General features: G+C 43.4%; 1 protein-coding gene across 1 annotated transcript in view; it reads right to left on the bottom strand.

The window, feature by feature from the left end:
* The window catches only part of LOC122875064 (cytosolic carboxypeptidase 4), a 338,163-nt gene that overhangs the window by 123,978 nt on the left and 188,834 nt on the right, over positions 1-25,351 (bottom strand). Inside the window, exons 16-20 of the mRNA XM_044193824.1 lie at positions 25,151-25,231; positions 24,869-25,017; positions 11,650-11,737; positions 11,376-11,508; positions 3,304-3,457 (exon numbers count right to left, since the gene is read on the bottom strand). Of these exons, the coding sequence (XP_044049759.1) occupies positions 3,304-3,457; positions 11,376-11,508; positions 11,650-11,737; positions 24,869-25,017; positions 25,151-25,231 (605 nt within the window). The remainder of the gene's footprint in view (positions 1-3,303; positions 3,458-11,375; positions 11,509-11,649; positions 11,738-24,868; positions 25,018-25,150; positions 25,232-25,351) is intronic.

Raw genomic sequence — 25,351 nt, 5'->3', positions numbered from 1 at the left:
GTGGGATTTGTTGATGTCTAACACAACTGGAAAAGGACTGTATGATACTTTCATAAAGCATCTAGAAAAACTAAAAGGAAATATCTCTGACTTTCATAGCCAATCCTATGACAATGGAAGCAACATGCAGGAGAAACACCAGGGCGTACAGAAGAGAGGGCTGGACACCAAAAAGAAGGCCCTGTATGTACCCTGTGGAAGCCAAACCTTTAACCTGGTGATTGGTGTTGCAGCAAAGTCCTCTGTACGGTCAGTGATCTTCTTTGGACTTCTCCGGAGACTATAGAACCTGTTCAGCTCCTATGTGCAACAGTGGGAGATTATGCAGGAGCATGTACAGTTGGCCGTCAAGAATCTGTCTACAACCAGACGCGAGTGCAGAATAGACAGTGTAAATGCCCTCCGGTACCAAATGCTTCAATTTGTTGAAGCCTTGGCTGCACTTATCACACATTCCCTGGAGAAAAAAGGTGCTGAAACTGTGTCCACATCTCAGGGCATTCTCAAAGAGTTTCATATTCTGTTATTTGTTATTTGGTATAATATATTATATCAAATAGCGACTGTCCGATCTTGCCAGTATATCAATAGAGCAAAAAGTCAGAAGAACGCTTGACATGGAGGACTTGATATCGGCATTCGCAAATACCCGGAAGGTGAAAATTAACATATAAACACCAGCACCTCCTCGTCAAAAGGTAAACCTTTTTCTGTCTCTTTTTTTTAACATTATGACTGAATTTAATGTGAAATTATGACATAATGTTCTAATTATTCATTGAGATATTTTTCATTGGATGTGATCCCTCTCCTAAGTTATTTACCTGACCCTTTTTTTTTTGTCTCTGTCTCCCTCTTCCATTTTCTCTCTCCAGATTGTTTCAACATTGAATGATATCAGCATCCAGACCTCCATGACCCTCCAGCCACCCCACTGACCTGCTACCTGTGATCAATGCAATTCAATTCAGTGGGGCTTTATTGGCATGGGAAACAGATGTTAACATTGCCAAAGCATGTGTGAAATAAAAACATAAACAGAAAAAATGTGCTATTAGAACATATACAGATAAGTAAGATAATACAGTAATAATAATAATAATAAAGATTGACTTGCACCTAAAAATACATATACAAGTGAAAACTACATAAACATTGCAACACTGTTTTTTTTTATGAAAGTGTGTGTGTCATTCACTGTCCTTCAGGTTCTGGCATGTTGATACATATTTTAATTGGAATTTGAAAAATCTAAATATTCTTTGAATTGCATTTAGAGCTCTTCGAGCTTTTTCTTTTAGTGCATTCACTGCCATGTTAAAACTCCCTGATGCTGTTATGGTTATACCAAGGTAGGTATCACTCATACTATGTTCAATGATATGATTATTAATGGTAAACTGGTATTTGTTCTCCTGACATCTGGAGCGTTTTTGAAAAATCATGACATCAATTTTCTTCATATTTACTTCCTGGGCCCAGATCTGACAGCACTTTCCTACTATGTCCAGCTGTTGATGTAGTCATTGTTCAGTAGCAGACAGGAGAATAAGGTCATCAGTGTGAAACAGAGACTTCACCTCTCTACCTAGGAGGGAGAGGCCAAGAGCAGCACATTGATCCAACTGTACAGCAAGTTCATTTATATACACATTATAAAAGTCGGGCTTAAGTTGTTGCACTGATGAACGCCTCTTCTCTGGGTGAATGATTCAGTTTGTTTGTCTCCAATTTTAACAGCACACCTATTTTTCAAATACATTGATTTAACCAGATCATACATTTTGCCCCCTATACCAGAATGTGGTGTGACCTGGGTGAGTACTTAGCATCCCTTCACCCTGTCTTTAAATCTTCACCCCTCCTCCATTTTCCATCTCTGAAGACCAATGTCACTGAACACTAATGAGTTAAATAGTTTTAGTAGATGAGATAAGAGCAATGTGTGTGTGAATCTGACACAGATCACCAATCAAGCAACAAAGCTGGAAAGAGCCTAAGAGCCCGAAAGGTCTCTCAATCTCTCTCTCTCTCATACACACACACACACACACACACACACACACACACACGACAATAGTGGATGTTCAAATGCTTTATCAAAAAGCATGTTCTATACTTTTGTCTTTAATAAATCAAAGATTATATACTTATAATCATGTTCACTAGCTATGATTGCAAGCAAAATGAGCCTCATATGGGTCTTTGCCTGGGGCCTCCAAATCACTAAAACCACCCATGATCATGTCACAACCCTCTTTGTGTCAGGACCCATAGTTTTAGAAAGGAGTAAGTGTAAGGAAGGCAGCATTACAGATAATGTCACCATAACCTCAATTGCTACAATGTACGTTTTCAAATACAATCCAATTAATTTAAAAGCATTTATCCATGAATATTGGACAAAAAAGGAGAATATACAGAACACTCATGGTTGAACCTAATCTGCACTTTCAGCATATTGTCTAACATACAGAAAATTTTGACTATTCACTAAACAAAATAAACAAAAACACTGAGTACACACATGAAGAAGAATCAGTATGTACGCACATCTCAGCTCAGTCAAATAGAGAATATTCTATTAACTGACTGATTCATGTAAACAGACAGAACCAATCAAAGGGAATCAAAGACTCATGATAACTGATTAATCTGAGGAAAAACATCTGTTTATGTGAACATAATATCCACTTCCTCTGAGAAGCTGAATCATGACCACAGGCTAATATTGCATAAACCATTCCAATTAGATTGTTTCATATTAAAATGCATGAGTATCAATGTTGAAATCAAGCAGTTATTTGCAATTCCTGAAACGCTGACTGTGTTGGAGCATTCGTGGGAAAATGACAAGATGAAATGGCACAATTACTATGCACAAATGCCCAGTGTGTAATAGCAGCTACAGTAGTTGGGTATAATATTATGCTAATGTGGATATGCTATGATGAATCTTATATGGTTTTCTTCTAAACAAATAATTCTTTCATATTTCCAGCTGCTAAGGATCACTGGCTTTCAATTAAGTACTGAAAAACAAACAAAGCATGGGATATCTCTATCTGTCAGGATGGATGGCTGGCTGGTTTGTCTCCTTTTGTCTGCTCAGACACACACCTGTACACTCTGTACACAAACAAACACACTGCAATAACAGTACATACCCATACACACACACACATTCCATCAACTTGCTATCAAATGGGTGCTTCCCTATTTATATGACCTGCAGCACTCTGACCCTTTATCCCAGCTCATCACACACACACACACACACACAGCAGCAGCAGCAGTACTCACGTAGCTGGTGCATGTCTTTCCAGCCCCTGCTGGCAGGACAGGCAGTGATGGTGACCACTGGACAAGAGTTTCCAGCCAAAGTGCCACAAAGAATCTGCTGCCGGAAAAACACCATGGCAGGATCCACTGATTTCTGCAGCACCTTCAGATGAGCCTGACAGATACAGTAAATATACAAATGTAGACATGTAGGTTCTGATGTATACATGCATACATGCATTTACAGTGCAGTCAGAAAGTGTGAAAACAATTACTTGTTTTCAATTGGAATGGCTCTGTACTCCAGAACACTGGATTTTAAATGAAACGGACTGTGAGATTAACTTTCAGCTATGGGGTTGTTTATAGGTATTCACATCTTATTAGATGGACAAGGTCAACCCTGTCTCCTAAAGATTGTATTATATTATATAAAACTAATTTTCTGTACCAAATACATTTTGAAGGAAACACAATGGCGCTCAAATTATGTTTTTACCAGCATCACATTGAAACATTTATAGTGAACACAGCTGCAAACAAAATATTCTCTGCCAACACATTTAATTTGTTTTCCTACAATATCCATTTGTAGCACCTAATGCATGATTAATGTTTTCATCGTTCTGTTTAGACAACTCAAAAGAATGGTGGGGCAGTATATTGGGGCATTTCAAGCATTTATTATACATTGGAGAGACAACAGGAAATGAGAGAGAGAGATGCAACAAGGTACCCAGGCTGGACTCGAACCAGTGACATTGCGGGTCATGGTTGGTTTCTTAACCCCTAAATCACAGGGGCGCACTTAAAGGTGAGGGTTTCAATTAAATGTTAAAAAAGTCAAAATTGACTTATAGAATGAGATGTGGTATGCATTGACTTTTTCAATATTTACTTTCCCCAATCTTCAGTGTTTTTGTAGTGTAAACCTAACAACATGTGAGACGCAGAACTCTCCAGTATCAAGCCTTCAGCTATCAAGCTCCTCTCCTGTGGAATCAGATCCAACTTTGGGTTCAGCAGGCAGACACCATCTCCACATTTAAGAGTAGGTTTAAGACTTTCCTGTTTGATAAAGCTTGTAGTTACGGCTGGCTTGTCCTGAACCATCCCTTAGTTATGCTGCTATAGGCCATACTGCCGGGCGAGTTCCCATGATGCACCTCTCTCTTCCTCTCCATCTCTATCTGTATGCATTTTATCCCATTACTGCATGTTACTAACTCGACATCTTCTCTTTCCTGTAGTTCTGTGCTTTCTCGTTTCTCTTCTCTCTCCTTCTGTCGCTTTTCAGCAGGTATTTCTACCTCTGGAGCTGCAGAGTCTGGATCTATGATTGCGGGCCTCCTACTACTCCCATGTTCCTGCTCAACACCCACTAGTACAATTAAAATTATTAGTCTTAATATTATTATCAATATTATTCTCATCGTTATTAGTACTATTATCATTTTATTAAAAATGAATATTACCACTACCATTACATTATTTTAAAAATGTATGTGGAATTTGCATTGTGCTACTGTACTATCTCTCTTTCTCTCTCTCTCTCTCTCTCTCTCTCAAGCATAATTTGGTACAGTAAAATAGGGTTTACTGCTGCGTCAGGTTCTGTGGAGAGAGAGACAGAAGGGTGGTGAGGTTTAAGGAGAGATACATGGAAGGTTGGGTGAATTTTATACTGAGGTGGTCGTTGAAGTTGGTATGTGACTGGGTTGATCTGTTTTGTGATGGTGAAGGGACCAATGAATCTGGGACTGAGCTTCCTGCAGGGCAGACACATCCTGATGTCCCTGGTAGAGGCTGATATACCGGGGTAGTAGATCGTTGTAGTTCGGCCATCATTCTGCGTCTGCGGAGGGCTCGCTGCAGTTGATGGTAAGCAATGTCCCAGACCCTCTCGCTCTCTCAGAACCAGTAGTCCACAGCAAGTACCTCTGATGGTTCTCCTGACCACGGGAAAAGAGGGGGTTGGTAACCGAGTACGTACTGGATGAGAGTGAGTCCAGTGGTAGACTGGTGCAAGGAGTTTTGGCCGTACTCGGCCCAACCCAGGAACTGGTTCAAAGAGTTCTGGTGGCCATGGCAGACGGTACGCAGGAACCAGCCGATCTCTTGGATCTTCCTTTCCACCTGCCCATTAGACTGCAGATGGTACCCAGATGATAGACTTACTGTCACACCTAGGAAGGAGAAGAAGTCTCTCCAAACTCTGGAAATGAACTGAGGTCCACGGTCTGATACAATGTCTTCTGGTATACCATAGTAGCGGAATATGTGGTTAAAGAGAAGTTTGGCTGTCTCCATTGCTGTGGGTAGGCCCTTGAGGGGTAGTAGTCTGCATGATTTGGAGAACCTATCCACCACTACTAGGATGCAGGTGTTGTTGTTTTAGGCTGGTAGGTCGGTTATGAAATCCATCCCTAGGTGTGACCAATTCCTATTGGGAATGGGCATGGGAAGTAACTTGCCGGATGAGGGCTTTTAGAGATGGCACAGTCCTGACATCCCTGGACGTACCTTCTCACATCCCTAGCCATGTTTGGCCACCAGAAGCGCTCTCTTAGCAGTGAGAGGGTCTCATTGGCCCCTGGGTGGCCAGTGCCCAGTGAAGGGTGCAAGGAGTGGATGAGCGGGTTGCGCTGTGTTCTGTGCACATATTGCAAGCTCGGTGGACAGCCCAGCGGAGCTTCGGAGGAGGCATTGAAGGAGCGCACCGAGTGGTCCACCCATTGTATGGGATTAACGATGATGTTTTTTGGGAATGATGTGTTCTGGTTTCTCTGTGGTCTCTTCAGAGGTGTATAGGTAGGATAGTGCATCTGCTTTGCCATTCCTGGAGCCGGGATGATAGAAAATTTTGAAACAGAATCGTGTGAAGAATAGTGCCCAGCAGGCCTGGCATGGGTTCAGCCTCTTGGCGTCTCGTAGGTATTCCAGGTTCTTGTGATCTGTGAGTACCAGGAATGCCAATGCCGGCCAATGCCTCTACTCCTCTAGGGCCAGTTTTACAGCTAGAAGTTCTCGGTTGCCATATGTCATAGTTCCTCTCCACCGGACTAAGCTTGCAGGAAAAGAAGGCACATGGGTGGAGTCTGGCTGGATTCCCCTGCTGCTGCGAGAGCACCGCTCCTATTCCTGTAGTGGAGGTGCACCTCCATAATGAAAGGTTTCTCCAGCTCGGGGTGCACGAGGAGCGGTGTACTGGTGAAGGCTTCTTTTAGGGTGCTGAAGGCCTCGTTTGCAGCTGCAGGCCAGGACATTGACTTGGGCTTATTACGGAGTAGGTGGGTAGGTGGGTACACAATGGAACTGTAGCCCTGGATGAATCGTCGGTAGAAGTTGGCAAATCCGAGGAATCATTGGAGTTCTTTGATGGTTGATGGAGTGGGCCAGGTCCATATGGCTCCTACCTTCCCCTTGTCTATCTGGATGCCACTGTTGTTGATAGTGTAACCAAGAAACTGCCCTGAGGGTTGATGGAAGGAACACTTCCATCAACCCCTGAGGCATTTTAGGACCTCTGCAACATGGTGGTGATGTTCTGCCATGCTCCGGGAGTAGATCAGGATGTCGTCAATGTAGACCAGGACGAACTTGTGGAGGAACTCTCAGAGCACGGAAGGGGCGTTGACCAGACCGAAAGGCATGACCAGGTATTCATAATGTCCTGTTGGAGTTACGAAGGCTGTCTTTCACGCATCCCCCTCACGTATTTGGGGTTGTAGGTGCTGCGGAGGTCTAACTTCGTGAAAACAGTGGCACTGCAGAGATGTTCCAGAGCTGCTGGGACGAGGTGAAGTGGGTAACGGAACTTGACCGTGATCTTGTTGAGGCCCCAGTAGTCGACGCAAGGCTGCAAGCCACCGACCTTTTTGGCTACAAAGAAGAAACTGGAAGCAGCAGGGGAAATGGATGCTCGGATATAGCCGTGTTGTAACGCTTAACTGATATACTCCTCCATGGCCTTCTGCTCTGGGATGGATCACTGGTGTTACTGTTCCTTATGGAGTAGCCCGACCTGGAGTGTGATTGGACCAACACTCAACTGGACATGGTTCCAGCTGAGGGGTTGACCAGTCACAGAGTGAATCTGGTAGATGGATGGCATGCTCATGGTCTGGAGGTTGAGCTGGCGGCAGAGGGCACCCGAGATGAAGTTGCCGGCTGACCCGGAGTCGAGGAGAGCATGAACTGGAATGGAGATATTGGGTGCAGTAAGTTTTACAATGGTTGAGAGTGGCTTCATTTTATTAATGGAGGGGAAGATGGTACTCACCGTGGGAAGAGGTGGACGGATGGGGCATGTTGTGATCACATGCCCCGCAGCACCACAATACAGGCATAAACCCCAGGACAGCCGCCTCTGCCGCTCAGCTGGGTTCAGGCGATTACTTTCCAGTTGCGTGGGTTCGGATACTGGTTCTGGAGGGCTGATGAGCTCTGGCTGGTGGAGAGATGGTGAGACGGAGGACTGGCCCTGGTGTTCTTCTAGATACCTACCTGCATATGAGTGGCCACTCGGACGGAGAGCTGGATGAAGCGTTCAAGGCAGATGGTATCCTCCTATGCAGCGAGATGCAACTGCACCCTGGGATCCAAACCCTGGTGATATGTTGTGATCAGAGATTGTTCGTTCCAACCACTGGCTGGTGTGAGAGTCCGGAACCTGAGTGTGTAGTCGTGAATGGATTTTGACCCCTTTTTCAAATGGTACAGCTGCTCACCTGCTGATGAATCACCTGCGGGAATGCCAAAAACTTCTTTGAAGGGGTAATGAAAGTGTTCAGAGATTGGGTAACTGGACCGTTTTGTGACCACAGGTATTCTGCCGATTGGAGAGCGCGTCCATGCAGTTAGGAAATGATGAAGGCCACCTTGAATTGATCGTCAGGGTACAGGTGCGGCTGCATCTGGACCAGTGAACACTGCAATAGGAAACCGTCGCAGTCCTCAGCCGAGCCAGAGAAGTGTGCCGGTTTGGCTATGGGACTGACATACACCAGAGGTGACTGAGTAATGGCAGAAGTGACGCTGGTGTGGAGGTAGGTTGATTGGGGGAAAGTAATCGGTGGAGACCGCCAACCAGCTCTTGAAATGGATGAATGCTGTTGTCCTGTATCAATGGTCCGGTCTTCTGTTATGGACGGATAGTCGGGAGACACCGATATGGAAAGAGATATTGTTTTATTGTGACAACAGCAGAGCAAACACAGATGCAGGTAATAGGTATAGATGAAGATGAGGAATGCAACCAGATACTGTCCTTAACCTTACTGATCCGCTGCTGATGGAGGGGTAGTTGGCAGAAAAAGCACACTGGAGAGAAAAACACGCTGGAGACGGAAACCACTGGAGTAGAATGATGGGCGACACATACTAGAGAGGAAACACACTGGCACGGGATGGAATGGAACACAAGCTGGAGTGGAAGTGCGACAAAGTGGGAACAAAATGAAGTGGTAACACGTTGAAGTAGGTAATCGTAGTTGTAGAGAGAAGTCCTTCATGTCTTGAACGAGACCGGACAACTGACTGGGGTGAGTAGTGCGCCTTTATCCTGGTGTGATTGGGTACTGATGAGGAGCAGGTGTGTGTAATTAGTATTCTGGTGAGGGATCTCGTGGAGGTTGACGGGGGAACCTGGCGAGAAGGGGGAACCTGGCGAGTGTTGTAAACATTTTCATTCATCTGGCCCCATGCAGGAGGACTTGTTAGGTTTGTGGCCACATCATGATGTTTACTGTTACATTCAGCTCTGGTCGCAAAATTATAATGTAAGGCTGGAGACAAATCCAAATAATCAGAATTACCATATTGGCTGCAAGAAATCAGCATTATAATCAATGTCCTGTGACCACTACACTGATTTCCTGATTACATTTGCATACCAGTGTGTTTGCCTGAAACTAGAGGAGATATTACATATGAATTATTTAAACAATGAAACATCAACTTTTGAAGGGACCCTTCATCTATGCAGGGACATCAGTTCACTAAACTTTAAACTGCAGAACAAGATGAAATGAAGGCTAATGTCTGATCATCTTGTTGATAGCGCTGCAGGCTCACTGCAATTTGCATTTGTTACTTCTAGGCTTGATTATTGCAATTCCTTATTATCAAGCTGCCCCAATAAGTCCCTTAAAACTCTCCAGGTAGGCTGCGGCACGTATACTGACAAGAACTAGGAAAATATATCATATTTCTCCTATATTAGCTTCTGTGCGCTGGCTCCCTGTAAAATCCAGAATAGAATTTAAAATCCTTCTCCTCACCTACAAAGCCCCTAATGGTCAGGCACCATCGTATCTTAAAGAGCTCATAGTACCCCACTAGAACACTGCGCTCCCAGGATGCAGGGTTACTTGTTCCCAGCCCGCCAACAACCAGCCAGACTCCCGGTCCGCCAGTACCAGCCAGACTCCCGGCTCGTCAGTCATCAGCCTACACCCCGGCCTGCTGGTCTCCAGCCAGCATCTCAGCCTGCAAACCAGGTGGTACCTCAGGCTGTTGCTGTTTTGGCGCCTTCTGGGAAACCCTCCAGGAGGAAGCGTGGCTTCCACAGCTGCTCAGCTGCTCCGCTGCCCAGCTGCTTGCCTGCGCCACTACCGCCTTTCCCGGCTGGATTGCAGCAGCACCAATCCCTCGCCACCGCTGGATCGCAACCACCTTCTTTTCCGGTTAGATCGCAGCAGCACCAATCCCTCGTTGGCGCTTGATCGCAGCCGCCTCCTGCCCCGGTTGGACCACAGCACGCCGCAGAACCGTCTGCTGGGTCGCAGCACGCCACTGAATTCTCTGCTGGGTCGCAGCAGTACCCTCCTTCTTTGCCGGAGTGGCAGGCTCCGGGTTCCAAGACATCACTGCTTCTGCCAGCTCCTCTACCAGTCTCTCCATTGCCCGCTTCCTGTCCCAAAGGGTCCCATCTTCGCCGCTGGCCCTCCCCCGGACCCTCTCCGCCCACCCAGAATCTCTCCCCCGGACCCTCTCCGCCCAACTTGAATCCCTCCTCTGGACCTCCTCCACCCACCTTGAATCTACAGTTTGCTAGTTTCAAATACTTTATATACAGTTAGCTAGTTTAGTCAAATGGTATCCAACCCTGGGGTCGGGCCTCTCCAAAGGGTCACCAGATAAATCTGAGGGGTCAGGAGATTATTAATACTGATACATTTGTTGATACACAAATTTCTTTTCAGTTTTTGAACTTTTTTTTTATCTCTGATTTTTTTTTGTGCAATGTTGCTAATTTTCTCTTCAGGCCTCCAACAGTTATTTTAATGAAACCATAGAAGTTTAGAGGGGAAATGTCTCCTTTATGTAACCATTCAGACATAAACTATACACTGCTTTTTATAGGGTTCACAAGACAGAAAGGTTGGGAACCATTCATATATGTTTACTATCTATTATTTTGTCATCATGATTGTCCATACTGTAATTTCATTATGTTAGTCTATTCTGTACACACAACATCTATTGCATGTCAATCTGTCCAGGGAGAGGGATCCCCCTCTGTTTCTTCTTTCTGAGCTTTGTAACATTTTCTCCCTGTTTAAGGGTTTTTTTGGGGAGTTTTTCCTGATCCAAATCGAGGGTCTAAGGACAGAGGGTGTCGTCTGCTGTATAGATTGTGAAGCTCCTTGAGGAAAATTTGTGATATTGGGCTGTGTAAATAAAATTGACTTGACTAGTTCAATGTATAATAATGTATAGTAATTTATAAGATTATCATTTGTTTTAATTTCAAATCTTAATCTGTAAAGCAACTAGCAACTCAAGCTGTCAGATAAATGTGGTGGTTTTCCCTTAAATGTAATGGAGTATGCTACACAACACTAGTAAACAGAAGAAAAACAGGAGCCAATAATGCTCTTATTTTCTTCCGTTTCACAGTTAATGTTTATATAAATCACAAATTAACAATGAATAGAAACCAGGAGGTTGGTGTGATTTTGATTGCTTCTCTGGGCAGGCAAAAGAAAAGAAAAGAATAAGTGTGAAAGCTGGAGAGCTTTGCAACTTGATGCATGAATCAGATAGATGAGATAAAATAAGATTGGATGGATGGATGGATGGATCAGTACCTTCAGAGCAGAGAATGTGTAGGGGTAATGGTAGGCCAGGTAGCAGACGTCCTCATTGTGTTTGAAGGTGATGGTAAAGGTCAGAGTATAAAAGGTTGCTCTCCTTCTGCCCCGAGCTGGACAAAAGTGGTTTCTAGAGGAAAAAATAGAGGGAATAACAAACAGTAAGCTATGTTTTGTGCTGATAGAAGATGTCTGGTAGTGCATGTAAGGTCCCTATCTTTAGCACAGAGCACTCACTGCTGGAGTATATTGTTCTTCTGACGTCAAATACCTGAAATAACAAACTTCAGTTCCAATCCTGACCCAGTGTGGTCTACCTTCCAGAGCTTCTCTTACTGAGTACAGCGTCGGCTGCATTCCTGCAGTACACACACACACACACACACACACACACACACACACACACACACACATACATCATGATATGGCTTGATTGTTGTAGTTGCTGCTTGTGACCAAGACATTGCACTATAACTTAAAAGTTAAATCATGCAATGCATAACACTATTTGCAGCATTGAATGGTAAACAATCTCTAATGAGTCTAAATGTATGTACATTTGTTTTTGCAACCTTGCTCACCATTTTAACATGTAACAATATAATAATAATATTAATAAACTTTATTTATACAGCACTTTTCAAAATCAAAATTACAAAGTGATTTACATAGTTGAATCAGGGTTAAAACATTTTAGGACTGCGGCAAATACAATCAGGCATGTAAAAAATACAGCAATACAATAAATAATATAAAACATAATAAAATAAAACCCCCAACAATAAATATAATTACTAATAATAAAACAGATACGATATGTTGGCAATAAAACAGAGCACTAGAATTAATAAAAGGCATTTTTGAAAAGGATGTTTTGAGAAGTGATTTTAAAGATTTCACTGATCCAGCAGACTCAGATCCTCAGGCAGGGAGTTCCTGAGCCTAGGGGCCTTCACTGCAAAAGCCCGGTCACCTTTAGTTTTGAGCCAGGACTCAGGAATAGCCAGCAGAGCCCTGCCTGAGGATCCGAGGCTGCGCTCTGGCTCATAGGGGAGCAGCAGTTCAGCAATGTAGCTAGGAGTTGAACCATGAAGTGCTTTAAAGGTAAACAATAAAAAGAAGCTAAAATATGTCTGATATGATCTTGTCTTCTAGTGCTTGTTAAAAGCCGAGCGGCTGCGTTTTGTACCAGCTGAAGGCGCAAGCTTGTTTTTTGGCTCAAACCTGAATACAATAAATTACAAAATTCTAACTGAGAAGAAATAAAAGCATGAATGACCTTCTCGAGATCAGGTCGAGAGAGAAAACACCTGATCTTTGAGATGCTTCTTAATTAATGAAAAAATGATCGAACAACATTTGTAATTTGCTTTTCAAATGAAAGGTCATTGTCACCCAGGTTTCTGTCTGGAGGTTTGACATTTGAAGACAGGGATCCAAGATGTTTCTGTACAGTTGGGATGGATTTTGGGGGGCCGAAGAGAATTATTTCAGTTTTATTTTCATTTCGCTGTAGAAGGTTTTGGGACATCCAGCACTTAATTTCTGACAGACAGGATTGAAGATGATTGAAACTGCCTTCATCCCTGGTTTTTATTGGGGCATAACACTGGAACTGGATTTTGTGTTTAGTTATGATCTGTCCCAGTGGCAGCATGTATATACAGAACAACAAGTGGCCAAGGATGGAGCCTTGGGGAACACCACAGGTCAAAGGGGCAACAAAAGAGGAGGCATTACCCATGACCACTGAGAAAGTCATGTTTAATAAATAGGATTTTAATCATTTCAGAGCAGTGTCCCTGATGCCAACCCACTGTTCAAGGCAGTCCAGTAGGATGGAGCGTTCCACAGTGTCAAATGCAGAGCTCAAATCCAGAAGAATTAAAATCGAACAATTACCAGCATCAGCTGTGAGTAAAAGGTTGTTTGTCACTTTGATAAAAGCAGATTTAATGCTATGACGACGTGAACGGAAAACTGATTGAAATTTGCAATTTAGAAATAGGTCTAACATTTTTCAAATCTGCAGGCTCAAGGCTTGGTTTCTTAAGAAGTGGGTGCACTACTGTATGCTTAATGCAAGAGGAAACACAGTCATTGGACAGAGAGCTATTTACAATCGATAAAATAGTGGGACCAACACTGTTAAAAACCCCTTTAAGAAATATTGCAGGCATAGAATCTGAAGGACTTGCTGAGGGTTTTAATTTGGCCATTGTGCAGTGTGGCAATGAAGGGTCACCGGTACCATGACATAGTTATGAAGAAGGATAGGAAATGCTCACAGATCATTGGGGTGGCTCCAGTTAGTTGGATAGGAGGAGAGTTAATTACGGATTCAATGGTTTTGAAAAGAACTCTGGGATTATGACGGTTTGTTGTAATGATGTTAGAATATCTGGCTTCTTTAATTGATTTGATGAATAGATATTAGTTCTTTTAAACTGATATAAATCCATGAGATGGTTTACGCTCTGCTTGTCTGCATTTCCTCCATATTTCTCTGGTGTTGTTATTAATCCATGGCGTGCTGTGAGTTGTTTTGACTTTGATTTTTTCAGGTCAATGGAGTCAAGTACAGCTTTACAAGTGGCACTGAAGTTGTTGTTGTAATTATTCTGTAGATCTACAGTAGTGTGAAAAAGTGTTTGCCCCTTCCTGATTTCTTATTTTTTTGCATGTCTCAGATCATCAAACAAATTTAAATATTACTTAAAGATAACACAAGTAAACACAAAATACAGTTTTTAAATGAAGGTTGTTATTATTAAGGGAAAACAAAATCCAAACCTACATGGCCCTGTGTGAAAAAGTAATTGCCCCACCTGTTAAAACATAACTATGGTTTATTACACCTGAGTTCAATTTCTCTAGCCACACCCAGGCCTGATTACTGCCACACCTGTTCTCAATCAAGAAATCACTGCCTGACAAAGTGAAGGAGACCAAAAGATCTTCAAAAGCTAGACATCATGCCGAGATCCAAAGAAATTCAGGAACAAAAGAGAAAGAAAGTCATTAAGATCTATCAGTCTGGAAAAGGTCATAAAGCCATTTCTAAAGCTTTGGGACTCCAGCGAACCACAGTGAGAGCCATTATCCACAAATGGCGAAAACATGCAACAGTGGTGAACCTTCTCAGGAGTGGCCGGCCGACCAAAATTACCCCAAGAGCACAGTGACAACTCATCCAAGAAGTAACAAAAGACCCCATAACAACATCCAAAGAACCGCAGGCCTCACTTGCCTCAGTTAAGGTCAGTGTTCATGACTCCACCATCAGAAAGAGACTGAGCAAAAGTGGCCTGCATGGCAGAGTTCCAAGATGAAAACCATTGCTGAGCAAAAAGAACATTAAGGCTCATCTCATTTTTGCCAGAAAACATCTTGATGATCCCCAAGACTTTTGGGAAAATACTCTGTGGACTGATTAGACAAAAGCTGAACTTTTTGGAAGGTGTGTGTCCCATTACATCTGGCGTAAAAGTAACACTGCATTTCAGAAAAAGAACATCATACCAACAGTAAAATATGGTGGTGTTAGTGTGATGGTCTGGGGCTGTTTTTTTTTACCTCAAGCTGAAGCAAACTGGGATTCTGCAGCAGGACAATGATCCAATACACACCAGCAAGTCCACCTCTGAATGGCTGAAGAAGAACAAAATGAAGACTTTGGAGTGGCCTAGTCAAAGTCCTGACCTGAATCCTATTGAGATGCTGTGGCATGACCTTAAAAAAGAAGTTCAAGCTCGAAAACCCTCCAATGTGGCTGAATTACAACAATTCTGCAAAGATGACTGGGCCAGAATTCCTCCACAGCGCTGTAAAAGACTCATTGCAAGTTATCGCAAAGGCTTGATTGCAGTTGTTGCTGCTATGGGTGGCCCAACCATTTATTAGATTTAGGGGGCAATCACTTTTTCACACAGGGCCATGTAGGTTTGGATTTTGTTTTTCCCTTAATATTAACAATCTTCATTTAAAAACTGCATTTTGTGTTTACTTGTGTTATCTTTGATTAATGTTTAAATTTGTTTGATGATCTGAAACATTTAAGTGTGACAAACATGCAAAAAATAAGAAATCAGGAAGGGGGCAAACACTTTTTCACACCACTGTATTAGGCTTTTGTTTATTGCTATGTACAGATGTAGTGGCGGTAGTGGTTGTGAATCTGTCAGCAGAGTTAGTATTGAGAACAAGGAAGAAACATAGTTTGCCACTGTGGGAGCAGGAATTGGGAGGAGGGACTTAAAAATAATGGCTTTGTGGTCAGACACACATATGCTGGCCTCACAGAGATCAACACTATCAAGACTGAGAACAGAACAATGTCCAGGGTGGGAGAGTGGGACCCTGAACTCACCGAATAAGATTAATGCACAATGTCTATAAAATCCATAGTAAAAGAGGAACTAGAGGGGCAGCAAACATGTATGTTAAAATCACCTAAAATCAAGACTCTGTCAAAAGAAGGTGTAATAAAAGCTAAAAAATCAGAGAATTCCTGAATAAAACCAGAGTTCGATTTTGGGGGTGTGTAGATTAAAACACAAAGTAGTGGGGTCTTGCATTAATCATAAAACCGAGTGATTCAAATGAGTCACAGCCAGTCCACCTCCCTGACCTGATAGCCTATTCAATTAATTTCAATTTATTAATATAGCGCCAATTTGTAACAGAATTTATCTCATTGCACTTTTCCTATAGAGCAGGTCTAGATCGTACCCTTTATAATATTATTTACAGAGACCCAACAAATCCCACCATGAGCAAGCACTTGGTGACAGTGGCAAGGAAAAACTTCCTTTTAACAAGCAGAAACCTTGGGCAGAACCAGACCCAAAGGTGGGCAGCCATTCACTGCTGCCGTGTTGGGTAGGCTGCTGAAAATAATTAAAACCTGGGCAACAGGTTTCATTCAGCGCAACACAGTTACCTGGACTTCACCACTTCTCAGTAAGCAGAAGGAAATATAATTGCTTGGATACAATGAAATCATTGCAAAAAAAAGATTTATTTGCCAGTGATTTGACATTCAACAACCCAAACACTACAGGGATGTGAGATGGAGATGGAATAGGACCAGCCAAGGAGGCACGAGTTGAGGCAGCAAGGTTGACAGGGATTGAAGAAGTGGTTTTTACTGTGATTAGATTGTGTCTGTGCAGTTTGTGAGTAGATTTAGGTAATGCACACTGCCTTTAAGTTATCCTAACATGCCTTAATGAATTTGTGGAGGAAAGAGATACACAACCAGGGTATGCTGGGGAAACCATCAATTTAGGCTAAAAGCAATAAAGTTAATTAGATTCCATGTCAATTTGAGCTCCTTTCCTGTTTAGATGCAGCCCATAATATTTAAACAGGTCCGCATTTGTCCAAAAATAATCAAAATGACTAATAAAACCAAGACCAGTGGCAGTAGTAAGGTTTTGCATCCACAGGTGCAGACTAAAAAGATGGCTAAAACGTTCAGAGTTCTTGGTCATAGTAGGAGTGGGACCAGACTGGACACACCTCCTACCCACGGGTTCAACTGTGGATGCCTAGACATAACATAACATTTGTGTCGGCGTGCACTATCACAGTGTGGAAAGAGGGATGGATGTCAAGGAGAGCTGGAACTTGTTCAATATAATCAGCTGTCTTGCCTCCTGAGAGACAATAAGTGATTGCACTGGGAAGTTTTACAAATCTGATGATAGTGTCTCCAACAATTAAAATCTCTGATCGCTCAGTTTCAGGGTTTCCTTTGTAAACTGAAAGTTTTGATCTGAGTTTATGGCCGATCATTGACAAGCTGGCTAAGGGCAGGTGAGCTGAGTGATTGAATACCTGGTCTGATGTTTGCATGGGGGAGGCACTGGTCTAGTAGCAGGTGGCTGTAGTGAAGGAAAAAAAGTCACTAGTTGTCAGGCTCCAATTGCAGGAGTGATAGACGGGGGTGTTTGTACCGGGGTTAGGGTGGGGGGCTGACGCAGGGGATGGTGAGCCCGTGGATGAGGTAGAACTGGCGGGTGTGGAGTGTTTTCTGATGGTTCGGTCAACTCCGCGGCCAGGAGCTGGAATAAGGGTAACAACAGGCTCTGACAGAAGCTCAGCCAGAGGAGAGAAACAGTTTAGCAGCACCGCCAACACTGGACGGGTCGTAGAGGGGAAGAGAGAGTCTTTTTCAACCCTTAACTACAGACGCCCAGGAAGGGGGACGAGATGAAGTCAGGACAGGGACATCAGCAGGAGTAGCTGCTTCATCTGAAGCCAGGGACCGCTGGCTACCCGCAGGTTCAAGACATGTTAGCCGGGAACACAGCTCCATCTGCTGCTGGAGGAGATTGTCAATGAGCCCTTCAATTGATCGCAGTTCATTTTTAAGTTCAGCAACCTCCATTGATGGGGCCATCAGTGGCATTGAAAAAGAAGGAAGACCACAGCCAACAAAACCACAGAAAGGCCAGACTGAGAGCCGCACGGAGAGTAAGGGCATCAGAGGAACAGGGAGGAAACTTACTCGGGCTCCGAACAGGAGCCCACAGCAGAGAAATGGTATATTTTCCAACTCAGAGGTAGAGGATGTCAGGCCCGCTGCAGATGTATCAGCTCTGGTATGTTTTTAGCCAAGATTGCTTCTTCTGGGGATGTTGTCCATGAAATTCTTGCTGTGCAGATTTAAAAGAGCAACCAGGCTAGCCTAGCCACCAGACTAAAAACAAACCTGGTCAAACTAGGTTAGCAATCGTCGACCAGTAGCTGAAAGCCAACTTCAGAAGTTTTAACTATCAGATCCAATTGTCGGATGGATAGATAATTTAGAAAAAGGTAAAAAAGATAATTTAGTTGTGGACACTTTTTCTGAGAGTGTATTCATAAAAATACATCTGTGTTTTTGTTTGCATTGTGTATAATTAATAGTCAATACAGACGAGTGAAGGCGAGAGCTACGAGATGGACTCTTCATCCTTCTCCCCTCACTATTTCCCCTGTTTAAGGGCACAGCACATATAGAGCTACGAATCCTGTGGGGGAAATAAAATAAAATAAATGAATCAAATAAAGACAGCGTTTTTTCAACCTGTATAATCCTCATGGAGCCTACTTTAGTGTCTGATATGTCTGCCTTGTAAAGACAGTTTGACCAGCTGTTGTCCTTTCAGGTCTTGAGCTGAAAACCTATAACTAGTATGAATTTGGGTTACCTTGTGCAAACTTTGCATGCTTGCATGGTTGGTGTACAGGTAAGCTACATACCATGTAACCATAAAGCCCCTTGTTCAAGTCCTGCCTGGGTCCTCCGTCACATCAGACCTCCCCATGTTTCCTGTCATTCTCTGTCAACCATCCAATAATGGCAAAAATACTATGAAGAATGGTGACCTTGTAGCTATGACCAAACTCTTTTTCTATACTGTATTTAGCCCTGGGGCTGGACAAGTTAAAGAGCCACTGTTCTTGTTGAATCAAACAGCATCAAATCTCCAGAGGTTAAAAATAGATAGATGGATGACTTTCTAGCCTGTCAGCACATTACAGTCTTTCAGAAGAAAACAACATTTTCTGTACAATGGGATACAGACTATTTTGGAAGAGCAACCTATTCTTCTACTCATTCACTTCTTCCTGAGATGAAACCAATTTCCTGAGGGACGTTAAAAAGAGCTATTTTCCGGTATAAAGGGCATTATGTGAATCAGCGTGTAGTATGTGTGTATGAAAGAAATGAGATTGCTACTGGAGAAACTGAGTGTGTTGCAATCCTTTTGTCTGTGTGTGTATTTAGCTGTAATGGATGGTCTATTATGGTAGCACCCACTGCTGAGACTGTACAGCTGTCTTCGGGATGGGAGAGAATAAGAGCAAAAAAACTAAGCAAGAGATCTGCTACATCAACCCCCAGAGACAGAGACTTAACTCTGATAGAGGGTCAGAGTGCAAAGGGCCATATAAATAAAAAAAAAATCCCACTGATAGAGAGTTGAAGGGGGTAATCATTATTTGCTGCAGCCAATAAAACTGCAAACACACAACCAGAGTCTGGTGAATCCTATTTGAAGTTTTTGTTCTCTCCTCACATCTAATCATGTCAGTTCAAAGGCAATCAAATGGATATGTAGACATCACACCATTCAGAGAAGCACAGTATGCCTTGGACTAAGGCATGAGTTTAATTTAATTTAATTTAATTTAATTTTAATCTTTAAATCCCGTCCGGAGCGACATCCTTGTATTTTAAAGTGGATCTCTGAGTTTTTTTCCATTCTGCTGCATTTTATCAGCTCACTGTGAAATTTGACTTTTGAGTGAATATGGAGGAAGTCAAAAATGTTGCTAATCTGATAGATGCTAACATGCTAGCACCAACATATTGGCCTGTTTGGGAGCCAATATGACAACAGAAACAATTAAAGCCATCAGGAGAACGAGACCCTGTAAAAGCTCATCAGATGTGCTGTTGTGATGCCAGATACAGATCGGTGCTGCTGTTCTCTTTCCAAACAAGTTTTTTTTTTTAAATCTACATTTGTTTACATTTAGTCAAATTGGCTCCACATGCTAAATCAGCTGTTAGCAGCTCCTGTCTGCAGTGTACTCATGGAGGTACAGACAACTATCACAGGATTACTGTGATACTGAGGAAAATGTTTATTCTGGATGGACATCAGAGATAATTCTATCTTCGGGAAGTGTAAGTTACACTGAATAAAAATGTGCTTCATGTTTGTGTGTTCATATTTGAGTTATGACTCCGAGAAGGAGTGCATAGAATATCTTTGCCTCCCCTTCAGCTCTCCAGCGCCCCCTGGGGAGGCTTTAGTCTTTCCCTTTTGGCTTTGTCCTGCTGAATGTCCATGTCTGTTGCAGACCACATCCTGTTATTTTGCAATACTTTGCGATGGTTAAAATGCCGTCTGGAACAATGAGGTAAATTACAGAGCAAAACAGTGAATATTTCATTCCCCACCTCCCCCTGTAATGTTAATCTGAATGGGGTTTAATCCATATCCATATTCTCCTAATACCCTTAACGTGTACACAGACAGTGCTGTAAATTCAATTTAAACTACATTCAAGGACACTTACGAATCAACTTTAAAAAGAACTGTCCTCGCAGGGAAACAAGTGGAGAGTGCATGGAGTAAAGGCTGGAGAGAAGAAGAATAAAAGTTGGTAGTACATCCTGATAGTTGGTGCCTGTAGTAACATTAAATATAGAGGAACATGTCAGCTGTCTGCATATGTACACGTGTTTCTGCACACACTACATTGGGTGTGTGCATACGTGGACACATTCCGTACTTAAGTGCGCGTGCGCCAACGTGCATGCTGCCTGTTGCCGTAGCTCCGTCTCGTCGTCTTACTTTTTCCAACTTTTAGCTTTCCTTTTTCTTCCAAACTTGAGTAACTTGAGTGTAAGTATAATTTAAACTACACTCTTTACGAAAATGAGAGTAGAAAGTGTTTTGGTTTTTTTTCGCCGTAGAACTTCTTCTCCTGCTACTCGTTCAGGGCACCACTGCAGAACAGCTGTTTGGCTGAATTGTTTACACCAGGGAACAGCTGATCGCGTTGAAGCCAAGCGGCATGGCGCCCAGGACAACCGATGTCCCCACTGAGATCTGAGAGGAGGACACACCGAGGATGCAGAGGTGGAACGAATTGGCGAGGGAAGAGAGAGGGATCCAGACAAAAGAGATTTAAGAACAAGCGATTTAAGCCAAGTCTGCCTTCTCTCGTAATGGGCAACGTGAAATCACTGGCGAATAAAATGGACGAGCTAACGCATCAGCCCGGAGTCAGATAGAGTTCCGTGAGTATAGTTTGATGTGCTTCTCAGAGACATGGCTACACCAGGATATCCCGGATCATAACGTCTGCTAACCCGGCATCGGCGTGCAACGCCATTCACACCGCCATAGCACAACTCCAGACTCAACACCCGAGTGCACTCATATTAATCTCGGGTGACTTCAACCATGTCAGTGTTTCAACAACACTGACTACTTTCACCCAGTATGTGAGTTGTCCTACTAGACAGGAGAGGACCCTGGACCTGCTGTATGCTAACGTTAAGGGTGCATACAACTCTTCCCCCCTCCTCCCCCTGGGTAGATCAGACCACATCCTGGTTCAGCTCAAACCCTGCTATGTGCCCCTGGTTAAAAGGCAGCCTTCGACCACAAGGACAGTGAGGAGATAGTCAGAGGAGGCCTATGGGACACTGCAATGTTTTGAGGTGACAAACTGGGATGCACTCTGTGAGCCTCATGGAGAGGACATTGGTGGACTCACTGAGTGTATCACTGGCTACATTAACTTTTGTGTGGACATCAATGTCCCAACTAAGATGGTCTATTGTTATCCAAATAACAAACCGTGGGTAACAAAGGACATCAAAGACATCCTGAATACCAAGAGGAGAGCCTTTACTGATGGTAATAGGGAGGAGGTAAGGGCAATCCAGGCTGACCTGAAGGTGGGGATCAGGGAGGCCAAGGAGAAGTACAGGAGGAAGCTGGAGCGGAAACTCCAGCAGAAGAACACGAGAGAGGTCTGGAATGGCATGAAGACCATTACTGGCTTCAGAACAACTGGCAAAAGAGGAGTTGAATGCAGCTTGGACAGGGCCAACAAACTGAATCTGTTCTTTAACAGATTCATCTCCTGCTCATCCCCCCTCTATTAAGAGTTTCCTCTCGGGGATCAATAAAGAATTTCTGATTCTGATTCTCAGCTGCTGTTGGCCCTCAAGCTCCTCTGAGTCCACTGCTCCCCCCTCCTCCATCTTCCTGGGAGAGTCCTACTCCCCCCTCAACTGGCTCAACCGCCCTCTCCAGACTGACGACTCCCCACCTCCCCCACCTGTAACCTCTGCTGTGTGCCTGACTACTAACCAGGTGAGAGGACAGCTGATGAAACTCCGCTCAAACAAGGCTGCAGGCCCCGATGGAGTTAGCCCTGGGGTGCTAAAATCCTGTGCCCCCTAGCTATGTGGAGTCCTTCAGCATGTCTTCAACCTGAGCCTGAGTCTTCAAAGGTTCTCTGGTCTGTGGAAGACATCTTGACTCGTTCTTGTGCCGAAGACGTCGTGTCCCAGTGGCTCCAAGGACTACAGATTGACACTGACCTCCCACATAATGAAGACCCTAGTGAGACTGGTGGTAGAGAGTTGAGGACGCCATCATCTTCCTGCTTAACCGCATCCACACCCACCTGGACAAGCCAGCAAGCATGGTGAGGATCATGTTTTTTGACTTCTCCAGTGCTTTCAACACCATCCGGCCAGCCCTGCTGGGTGAGAAGCTGGCAGCAATGCAGGTGGATGCCCCCCTTGTGTCCTGGATTGGGGCCCCTCAGGGGAGTGTTCTCTCTCCTTTCCTCTTCACCATCTACACCACGGACTTCAGCCACCACACAGAATTCTGCCACTTTCAGAAGTTTTCTGATGACTCTGCTGTGGTGGGATGTATCAGCGTGGTGAGGAGTCTGACTACAGGGCTGTGGTGGGGAACTTTGTCTCATGGTGTGAGCAGAACCACCTGCAGCTCAATGCGACAAAGTCTAAGGAGCTGGTTGTAGACCTACGAAGGGCCAAGGCACCAGTGACCCCTGTTTCCATCCAGGGGGTCAGTGTGGACATTGTTGAGGATTACAAGTACCTGGGAGTACACATGGACAATAAACTGGACTGGGCTAAGAACCCTCAAGCTGTTTACAGGAAGGGCCAGAGCTGCCTCTATTTTCTGAGGAGGCAGAGGTCCTTCAACATCTGCCGGACAATCCTGAAGATGTTTTATGAGTCTTTGGTGGCCAGTGCTATCCTGCATGCTGTTGTATGCTGGGGCAGCAGGCTGAGGGTAGCAGATGCTAACAGACTCAACAAACTGATCTGTAATGCCAGTGACAGTGTGAGGGTGGAGCTGGACTCGCTGGCGGTGGTGTCAGAGAGGAGGATGCTGGCCAAACTACATGCCATCTTGGACAGTGTCTCCCACCCACTCCATGACAATGCTGGTCAAACAAAGGAGTACCTTCAGCAAGAGACTGATCCCACCAAAAAGCACCACAGAGCGCCACAGGAAGTCATTCCTGTCTGTGGCCATCAAACTCTTTAACTCCTTCCTCTAAGTGTCAGTCTATATGATCCTAACTCATTAAACTGGACATTGATCATTAACATCACTGCAATACTTGACATAATTGTGCAATAGTCTGTGTTAATACTGCTGTGCAATATACTCTTTTCAGTTTAAAATTCCCTTTTTATTGATATTTATTCATACTTCTATTACTACTGTGTAATATCAACCGTCTACTTATAATCTTAATACGCTACACTTAACGGTACAGTTCATCCACTATTACTTACTGCTTTTATTATTACATTGTATTATTATACCGTATTATTATCATCAACCAGTAAACCCACTTTATACTTTACACTTATTTTAATTTTATACTTAAACCCACTTTGTACTTAATTTATCTGACCTGTATTATAGTGTATTATATTTTTTGCTTAGTATTTCTATTCCTATGTGCACTGATGTGATAGTGAGCTGCTGTAACAAAAGAGTTTGCTTTCTAAGTAAACATGCTTGTCGGCGAGTATACTCCAAACACTCATGGACAACACAAAATTCAAGAAGTTTGTTGTTACATGAAATGGAATCTCTCTGGTGGGGAAAGAGGTGGAGTTGGATGATGACCAACACCAATTAGATATATTGTAGTTTGGCTCAGCAAAGGTTCTTGGCACAGCACAGACCCTGGAACCAAACTCAATGTGGATTCCATCCTGGACCAGCTTTTACTTTTGCAAGGATTGTGGGAGTTGGGTCATGTGAGCCTGTCCAGGATACATGGGCTTTGTGAACTTGGAGAAGGGTTATTATAATATCCCTTGGGGTGTCTTGAGGGGGTTGCTTCCTTAAAATGGGGTGCTGGGTCAATTACTATGAGACATCTAGTCTTTGTATAACTGGAGTGAGAGCTGTGTTCGCATTTTTGGAAGTCAGTCAGAGTGTTCTATGTGGCTGTTGGACTCGACAAGGCTATTCCTTGTCACCAATTCTGTTTGTGAAAGAACCTCTAGGTGCAGCTGAGGAGTGGAGAGTGTCCAGTTTGGTGACCTCAGGATCTGTATCTCTTCTTTTTGCCCCTGACATAGTCCTGCCAGCTTCATTGTAGTGGGAGGATGCACTGGGGTGGTTTTCAGCCAGTCTGAGGTACTGTTGCATTCTTTTTCCATAAATTTCTAGTAGTCCATACTTAATTCTGAGTTTGTCAGTTAGAACACTGATGTTCACTATGTTTCCAATATTGGCGTTTATTAAAGTTTGTAAGTAAGTTGTCATATTTGGAATTAAATGTGTATAAGCAGTACCTGGTGACATGAAAACTTTGAATGAGGTATACAACATTTGCAATGGATGTCATTAATGCTGTTTAGACTACAAAACACACACACACACACACACAACCCTACTCACCATAGTTGAACTGGCTGTTGCTCTTTTCACAGTTGATGATATTAAAACGGTAGGGGACGTCTGCCACCATGTTACTGACTTCAAAGTAAAACCACTGGGTGTGCTGGGAACAGTTTGCATCCGCATTCAATATGAGGTCATATTCATATCTACAGAAGAGAAGAGGAAGAAAAAGACGCTGCTACTGTGGTTTTATCTGAGTTGCCTACCATTTATTTTCTCAGTAAGGACCAATAATCACATTTGCTTCTTTGACCTTGCTCATAGTATGTGTGTCCATACCTGCGGACCTGAATAGCTTTCCTTAGGTTCCCACATTCAAACTTAGAGAAAAACCTCAAGGAATCAGATGGACACTGAAGACTGACAAAGAGATGGAGATGACCAAATGGATTATAGAGCATATATTTTCATTCCCATTTGAACAATGACATTAAAATAAAAAAATATTCACAATGAAATTCAGTCAAAAACAATCTAAAT

Source organism: Siniperca chuatsi, linkage group LG4 (assembly GCF_020085105.1).
Source record: "Siniperca chuatsi isolate FFG_IHB_CAS linkage group LG4, ASM2008510v1, whole genome shotgun sequence".
Taxonomy (NCBI): domain Eukaryota; kingdom Metazoa; phylum Chordata; class Actinopteri; order Centrarchiformes; family Sinipercidae; genus Siniperca; species Siniperca chuatsi.
Note: the sequence above shows the minus strand (reverse complement) of the source record. Positions and strands in the feature narration are given on the sequence as shown.